Consider the following 9,291-nt stretch of genomic DNA (forward strand, 5'->3'; position numbering starts at 1 on the left):
CAAACGCTCTGAGGACTTCCAACAGGGAAGCACAGACCTCCTCCACCAGCCTGAGCAGCAGTCTGCTGGATCTGATGCTGGCCTGTTCAGCTAGATGAGGAATGGAGGTTTTCATGAGATGGCCCATTTTGACACACCACACCTCTCTCAGTCTGGATCTCAGGCTGACCAATGAAAGAACTTGAGAGGTGATGAAGCTGTTCCCAAATAGTGGCTCCTCAAACCGCCACATCCCTGGTTTCATCCCTGCTTTCTGCTGGAAGGTCAACACCTGCCACGCCTGAAGGACAGACTGGTAGAAAGTGTCAAACCGTTTTAAATCCATGGACTGCAGCTGAAGCAGGAACAAGTGTTTATTATATACTAAGCGCCCAGCCCACCTCAGCAGCAAACAGGCAGTGTTAGTCCACGGTAGGCCAAAGCTGTAGAGCAGACTCTGATCCGTCTGCAGTCTGAAGGCTGTGATGCCTGATGTGATGTCCACCAGGCCCTGTCCTCCCTTCTGTACTGGCAGGTACAGTATTGCTGTTCTCAGCCAGCGATGGCCCAACCAGAAGAAGTCCACGACAGCTCTCTGAATCCTTTCAATCAGATCCCTTGGTGGAGGTAGGACTATTAGCCTGTGCCAAAGAGTTGAAGGCAAACAAGTTACTGATAATCAAGAACCTCCCCATGTAGGAAAGCTGAGGTAGCAGCCATTCTATTTCAATAGTCTGACACACAAACTTTCCATAGCAACCTCCCAGTTCTTCCTCTGAAACGCCTGTTCCCAGAAAAGCACCCAAAACCTTCATGTCCTGCTGTCCCCAGCTGAGGTTTCCTGGGGTGCTTCTCAATCTCTTAATTGCGTCTTAGTCCCCCCCACTGGGGATTCATGGAGAGAAGCAAGGAAACCAAGCCAGGAGAGAAGGGACGAGGAAATTTGTTTTTAGAGACATGAGACGTCCTTTCCTCCGAAGCGTCACATGAAGCACTCCATCATATATATAATCCGACGCTTTTTTTGTTGCACATCGGCTTTAATTCAAACTTTCATCAGCTGATTTTACTCGATACTCGATACTTTCATCAGATGCAGTAGGTGAGTTTGGCTGGATGGCAGCTTTATTTTCTTTTGCTTGCTTCATTAGAGTCTTAAGTGCAGTTTAGTGACTTTCCCGAATCCTAACTTGTTTACTATGTTTTATAGTCGTCTATCTGGACTAAACGACCAGCCTCACACCTACTTGGGTAAAGACCAGCGAGTCTACCTGTGCGAGTCCACTGACAAGAATAGCTTTTTCTAAGCACACCTACTCACGTAAAGCTGCCGGCTACAACTACACTCAGACCATGTGCTATCATACTATTCCTGGCGTCTCCGGTGCACGCAAGAGGTATCATGGCATTAGTCACAGAAATAAGGCACTCCTCAAGCCTTTAAAACAGACACCACCCACATCTGTTTACTTCTGTTGGGTCATGGAACTGCCAGTCTGCAGTCAACAAAGCTGGTCTTTATCACTGCTTATGCTAACACATTATCTCTTGGGCTACTGGCGCTCACTGAGACCTGGATCAGACCAGAAAACTCTGCTACCCCCGCTGCGCTGTCAACCAATTACTCTTTCACCCACACCCCACCAACGTCTGGGAGAGGAGTGGGACTGGGCTCTTAATTTCCAACAAATGGAAATTCACAAAGCTGCTAACCCTATGCCTCCTTCATATCATGCTGACTTGGTGTCCGCTCCGGTAATGGTCTCTGTGATTGTCACATATGACTGATGACTGAGAACGTTCACAGACGTTCTACAGCTGCTTTTCCACCAAACTTTTTCCACAGACTTTTAAGTCCCCAGATCTCTTTTCAAGTCACTAAAAGGTTCCTTCAGCCCATGGTTGTGTGCGTTTTCACCGTGGTCTAAAGACTTGCAAAGATTAGGCAATTTAACCAGCTGACGTAAGCTATACGCCGTACAAAGTGATGCATAGGCATCATTATTTAGTACCACTATCCATGAGTAAAATTTATAAATGAATATCAGATTTGACTATTATTTAGTAACCACTACCCATGCTGCTGTAATAACCATGGTCAAGAGCCATAGTCGTCAGTTTGTGACGCACTGGGGATCCCTTTACCGTCATAGTTCAACATAGTAGTTCTTCCACTTCTTCTCCATCAGTATGCTTCCATTGCAGCTTCTACCACAAAGCTCTTTTCAATGTGTTCTCCTCAACTATACACTTATGACTACATGGTTGCTGTGGGGTTACTGGTCTTCCTGGCTTAGATCTCCTTATGCCTAACCTCTGGGGTAGGCCTGTTCCATGCCTTGCACTATCACTCAGGTTGTCCGGATACTCTAGTGGTCTAATTTGCTTGGTTTCATAAGTGCCCATGCTTTTTAAAGCCTCTGCATATGTCACCTTACTCACAACCTTGCACCTCTGTCCTTCTTTAGCTTGTTTCTGGACCACACAACAACTAGTCCCACAGCTTTTGACGTAGAAACTCCGTTCAAACTCCAAGTTGTCTGTCTCAATGAGGAATGGGTTGCTATTACTTTTGTCATTGATACCTTGAATACTTTCCAAAATATTCAAGGTTTCCCATTGTAAGTGAATGGAGAGACTGTCGAAATCCTCCTCATACCTACTCCACTTTGAAAGCTCACCAGTTCAGCATACTTTCAGCTACAGACTTGATTTAAACTGTAAATTGGTCACAAGAAGTTAATCTATTAATGATGTATTCAGCTTTTTGATATGTTTTATGGTTTGTTCACGGTCGCTGTCAAAGTTTTATGCTTTTTTGAGCTCTTTTCTGAGTTTATAATGGGTGTGTATTGCATGGGTTATAGTGGGTGACATCATCACTACAGTTTAGCAGGCTTGTAAAATTGTCTTAACCTTTTCTCTTTAACTCGTTGGCTTGACCACAATTTTAACTTTTCATGCATAATTTTACACCAGAAACGTAGTAAATTTTGTTGTGGTTCCTCTCATGGGCTTTTTAAATCCCTCGGACTTATAGATTTGGCTCATTGCCCTTCCAAAGGACAAGAGTGACAGTCCTCCATTGAAAGCCATTATAAATTTGTGTCAAATTTTCTGGAGCAGAGTAGAACGTACCAGTTTCTTAACTCGCAGAAGAGCTCACTTGTTTTTTACTTTATCCACACAAAAAACATATCACATCGTTCACAAATGCGTTCTGCTGCTGCTCATTTTGCCGATACAACCTATAGTTTTGTCTCAATGGAGGTTTGTTTGACAGAAAGTCTCAGAAGGATTTTCCTATCTATCTCTATTGTAGAGCTGGTTACCTTGGTGACACAAGTTAGCTGATTAAAGATCAAAGGAATGGGTCCTCTGTTCTGATTGGTTCTGATTGTTTAAGGCCCCATCCACACTACTCCGTTGTAGTTTACAAACGGAGAATTAAAACGAATACGATCTCCGTCCACACCAGCGTTTCCGCTGCATTTTGGAGTTGATCTCATCTATCTCGTCTACATTAAAATGACTGACAACGCACAGCTAGGAAACGTTCAGGTGCAGAGGGTATGCACGTGCCAGTGTAAACATGAAGCAGATGGTCTATTCCGTAGTTACAGAAGATTTGGCAAAAGAACAAATAAATACAGATTAAGCATCAGAGCAGTTTTTTTGTTGTTGGATGGATCAATAACAAGCTGGGACTGTTTCTGAATGTAACATGGAAGTGTGGCGTCAGACTGGGAGTTGTTGCAAAGTAAACGGCGACATGCACAGTACAAGTGTAGGCAGATGAGTGTTATTTGCACTGTACAGAATATTTTAATAAAAATATGATCTCAAAAACCCGGTCAGCAGCATCGTGTTTCTGCTTTTCAAGACCCAATCAGAGAGCCGTGCGTAAGCGGCTGCATCATCGTTTCTAAAGTCCTTTTGGCCCGTTTTGGCCCGTCTTCACTAAAACGCCCTCCGGAGTTTTGAAACGCAAAACGGGGTCGGCAGCGTTTCCAAACTTCTCCGTTTTAGGTCTTTGTTTTCATCGTTGTAGTCTGGATGGGAGGTGCAAACATAGCAAAAGGTCTCTTGCATGAAGTTTAGCAATCCAGTTTAGCATCAGCCCTCAACAGCCAGCATTCACACTGCAATTTCTCCAGAAATTGCACTGTCTAGTTACATTTGCCATAGTCATGTTTTCCTCCACATTTCACACATCTTTGTCTCCATAACATCATCATCATCATCGTCATCCATTACATTGTTGTTCTGTATGTCCCATTCTCTGGCACTTAAAGCACATTAACTCCAGGAATCCACTGACTCCGGCTACGGGACGTTACGGCTGTGCCACGGTTATGATGCATCCATAGCCCGGTGTCAAAGTCCACTGGAAGCGTGCAGCCTGCCCTACGTTATTGACTTCTCATTAATTTGTCATTTTCGTGCTTCTACTGCCTTCTGCACAGCTCTATGTGACCTAGTGTTGTGTCGTTCAAAGAACGTTTCGTTCATTTGACCTAATCTTGTATGTGACTCAGGAGGAATGGGTTGTCTCAGTGAGTAATTCGTTCATTTTCACGCATGCGTGAATAGTCTCACTCGTTACACAGCAGCTGTAAGGTCTCCGTCAGCACAGGGAACAGATTAGTTCAGGACTCATAACTGTGGGTCTCTAGGTTTGAGTTGTTCATTTTTCACGTGACATCTCGGCTACTGTGGAGCAGGAATGAACTAATCGTTCACCACTCACATGGGTCCTCGGAGTCTGTCTTCACTCGGCAGGCTGACTTAATGCCAGAACCGGGGAATGAGAAGCAAGTCTGTTGTCAGGTAACAGTAACTGGACTGACATATATCTAATATCTATTTTGATAATTTTGTGACATTTAATAAAGCATAACGTTATTACAGCGCAGTTATGTTGTGCTAAATTATAGTTTTAACACAGCCGTACCGTAACTTTAGTCCTGCTAGTGTTTACAACCAACAGCTGATGAGAGTTGTTCTGGGTCCACTCCACTTCAGAGCCCTGAGAGAGTTATACCGGGAGCTGAATTAACACAAAGGTCGTCTCCTCTCCAAAACAAACGGACCCGGACATTAAACCATTAAAACACAGCCACACGTAACGTTAGCGTTAGCCCTGTGGTTTGTTTACAGCTACAAGCTGATCCGGTCCGCCAGGTGAACAACCTGCAGTGTTTGAGATTATTATTAAATTTGTTAAATTTTAATAATAATAATAATAATAATAATTACTTCAATATATTCCCTGTAAATCTGATGTTAGTATATAGATTTTACTCATGGTTAGGCTACTGTATGAATGAGCACTTTAGAGATATAGTGATAGTAATTAGAATTATATATATGGCTGGTCTGGTAGTATACTCAGGAAAGATTGTGAAAATGGCCGGATTTAGCCGGAGTAGTGGCTTAATCAAATATTGACAACATATTTCTGTGTTTTTTTACATGGTTTGAATTTGGTTGTGGCTCCATGAGACTTTATAGAACCATGATAGAGAAAGATCAAGAGATGAATTTGTGCGTTATACTTTGTCAATTAGAGGAAGCCAGGCAGCCTTCTGTGTTTGAGAACTGCGCTGTTTTTTTTTAAATCGCCCACTAGAGGGCTGCAGCGCCGCAATAACCAGCCTAGTTAAAATGAACCAAATGACTCAAAAAAAGATTAGTTAATTTTAATGAACGAGATTTTGTGACTCGAGTCTTTCAAAAGAGTGACTTTTCCGGCTAGCGGCAAAAATAGACCTGCTACCTATTCTCAGCCGAGCCGCTTCTGGGACGCACAAACCAACCACAAAGTACTCACTCAACCAAAAGCAATAAATAAAACAAAATCACACTTGTACAAATACCAGTTGTCCCAGGGAAGGGATTCACGGCAGAGGGGTTTTTACAAAAAACGCATCAAAATGATATTGTGAGTTCTCCATTTAAATACCATGCAGAGTATCAGGAAAAGAGGTTATGGTAGATAACTTCAATGAGCTCTTTATTAGTTTTGTGTTATTATGGTGCCAGGCCAGTCATAGTAGCTCATTAGGTAATATGCAGAGATATGCCTTACCTTCAGTTATGTTATATATAGTGGTAACATCAACAGATTTCCATCTCTGTCCCTCCCTACTCCTCCACTTTGATTTCATCCATCCATTAATTTGTCCCTCCACTCACCATCAATCTATCTAGGTGAACCTTTTCTTTCTCCTGAACATCGTCCGAGTCCTGATCACCAAGCTGAAAGAGACCCACTGTGCTGAGTCCACAGCCTACATGAAGGCAGTGAGAGCCACCCTCATCCTCATCCCTCTGTTGGGAGTCCAGTACATCCTTTTCCCATGGAGGCCAGAGGGACGCATTAGCCGGGCCATCTATGATTTCTTTGTAAATATCTTCAGCCACTTCCAGGTACAGTCAACAATAAACTGCACATTAGAGTATGAACAAAATGCTGATGCAGCTACACACAACAGAGAGATTTTATTTTAATCAGTTGAACTCTAATAATTGTTTTCTACTAATCTGCAAATTTTTCCTTATGAATACATGTGAATTTATGAAATTTATACCATTTTCAGTTTTTTTTTCTACAGTTGGTGTTTGGCATGAAGGCTTATTATGGTATTAAATACCAATAAACACCTTTTATTTTCATTAAGCTATCATCAAACTAAAGGGATAGAGCCACTCTCCGCTCTTGAATTTGGATTAACAAGTGCTTTTAGGCCATACCTCACTGGTTCATGTTTTTCAAAGAAGGTGATTTTGCTGATAAATTTATATATACTATTTACAGGATAATCTCACTGACATATTTTTCTATTAATATCTAATCTGTGTCCTATTACCTTGCAGGGCCTCCTGGTGGCAATTATATTCTGTTTCTGCAATGCTGAGGTATTATATTTAATGTTTCAAAGATACACTAAATTGCTAATAAAAACAACAACAGGGAATTAAGGTGGCAGTTATTATGATTATTTTAACTCTTAAAGTAGAGCTAAATATATTGACATTTATTTAGAAAATAAACCCTTGCTTTACTATCACTGTTGACGTACAGGCTCAGACAGCGCTGCAGAGGAAGTGGGCTCAGTGGAAGTATGCCTGGGGTAAAACTGGCTGGGGAACACCTATCACCAAGAACCACTTCAACAACTCCTCCATTACCGAAACCAGCCGTGCCACCATCAACTTGGAGCAGCCTTCTGCATCTTCTGAACAAAACGAAAATAGGCCCTTCATGTCCAACATACAGCAGAAAGCCAACGGGCAGCAGAAGAACAGCAAGACATGCAGCAATGGGGAGATGGACAGGCTTAACAAGTTGGAGACCACTGACATCTGACTAAAGAAAGCACAGAGGTGATGGTTGTGCCGAACAAACACACACACACACACTTATATGACACATAAAGACTAAATAGAGGGTGGGTGGTAGGTTTATTTGGTCACAGGTTATAGATTGAACTTGAGTTTGTAACTCCCTTCTGCAATAGCAGGGAATATACATTAGTATAGAATCAATTATAAAAATGGTAAACATAAATAAACTATATTCAATGGAGCTATGTTTGGATGAATTGGAGTTAAAAAATCTGATATCTTGGGGGGGGGGCTGAAGCAGAAACTTCTATATCTCTTCCCGGAAGGCAGCAGGGTGAACAGGCTGTAGCTGGGTGGGTGCTGTCCTTTAGTATCCTTTGGGCTCTGCGTAGCCACCTCACTTCACCAATATCACTGATGGTCAGGAGATGGGTGGATGATCTTCTGAACAGTTTTAATTACCCGCTGCAGAGCCCTCAGGCACATACAATGCCAGTTAGTGATGTTTCAGGTCCGTCAGGAAGCTTTCTATTGCTCATCTGTAAAAGCTGACATGAACTTGGCGTGGGAATTTGGCCTTCTTAAGCTTCCTCAAGAAATACATTTTCTGAGCGTTCTTCACCAGCGCGGAGGTGTGAGATGACCATGTCAGGTCCTCTGTGATGCTGATTCCCAGGAACCTGAAACTGTTCACCTGCTCCACCTCAGCTCCACTGATGTAGACAGGAGTGTGTGTGTTTTTATCGCCTTTTTCCTGAAATCAGGATCTGCTCCTTAGTTTTGCTGACGTTGAGCAGTAGGTTGTTCTCTGAGCACCACTCTGCAAGATTATGAATTTCCTCCCAAGAGGAAGTCTCATCATTGTTTGAAATCCAGCCGATGATGGTGGTGTCATCTGCAAACTTCACAACAGAGTTCTCTCCATGTCGGGGGTGCAGACGTGGGTGTACAGCGTGAACAGGAGGGGGCTGAGCACACAGCCCTGGGGGGCTCCAGTTGCAGATGAATGTACAAAATTTCTTAGAAATACTTGTGATGTGAAAACGTGTTCTTCATACATACTACAACTCCAGTTTTTTTAGTCATGATCTGATAAGAAAACATTTATTAATATTATGGTGTCATCCTGTAATCCTAGTATAGTAATGGTTTTTGTGTACATGTGTTCTGTTGATGTTATGTTCACTCATGTATTTCGGTTAATTTTTTCCTAGTTTTTATGTATGTATATGTATATATTGTTAAAATGGGTAGAAAGGTGTAAATCCCAAACCTGTTAGTTTGGAAGTGTTTGTGTAATCTGTTGCCTTATGAAGCCTCTGAATGCTTTACCCGTGCACCACTGTCACTGCATGTCCTTGTGAACCTCCTTGAATCCCACCAATCCTCGGCAGGCTTAGAAGGTAGGTTTTTCATTGACATTCAAGTTTGTAATTCACTTCTGCTGCAAAGCATACAATACACAGTAAACAAAAATAATCACAGAATGAAACAGAAATAAACTATAAACTATGTTCATGGAGCAGTGTTGAGGATGAATCCAAGTCAGAGTTCAAAAGTCTCATAAATGTCATCATGTCATCATGAGACCACCTTGTTATAAGAGCACAGTCTGTGAAAACAAAAGTACGGTCAAACAACAGTCAAAATAACTTTTTACTTTCATACAGTACAATGCATTCCTATTCTGTAAATCTTACCCTTGTTAGCATCATGGCGCTTGCAGTTTCACTCAAGAGTTGTGCAGCAGACGGGCCACTTGAAAAAAGGCAAGACAAAAAGTCACTTTTGTGAACAAACTTACACTGATTTTAACTGGTTTAGCTTATTAGTGAGAAATTACCACAATTTTTGGATTGGTTGCCCGACGTCCCCGTCTTTTCTTCTTTTGTTCTCCCACACTTGAGCCATCCTCTCCTCCATGGCAACATTCTGGTGTTCAGTGCAGAGAACTGCTGACTC

General features: G+C 42.2%; 1 protein-coding gene across 1 annotated transcript in view; it reads left to right on the forward strand.

The window, feature by feature from the left end:
- calcrl2 (calcitonin receptor-like 2) overlaps positions 1-7,570 on the forward strand; it is a 35,785-nt gene extending 28,215 nt beyond the window's left edge. The window contains exons 11-13 of the mRNA XM_046057124.1: positions 6,193-6,411; positions 6,859-6,900; positions 7,067-7,570. Of these exons, the coding sequence (XP_045913080.1) occupies positions 6,193-6,411; positions 6,859-6,900; positions 7,067-7,351 (546 nt within the window). The 3' untranslated portion in view covers positions 7,352-7,570. The remainder of the gene's footprint in view (positions 1-6,192; positions 6,412-6,858; positions 6,901-7,066) is intronic.
- The last annotated feature ends 1,721 nt before the right edge of the window (positions 7,571-9,291 follow it).

This window comes from Micropterus dolomieu, linkage group LG08 (assembly GCF_021292245.1).
Source record: "Micropterus dolomieu isolate WLL.071019.BEF.003 ecotype Adirondacks linkage group LG08, ASM2129224v1, whole genome shotgun sequence".
Classification (NCBI taxonomy): Eukaryota; Metazoa; Chordata; class Actinopteri; order Centrarchiformes; family Centrarchidae; genus Micropterus; species Micropterus dolomieu.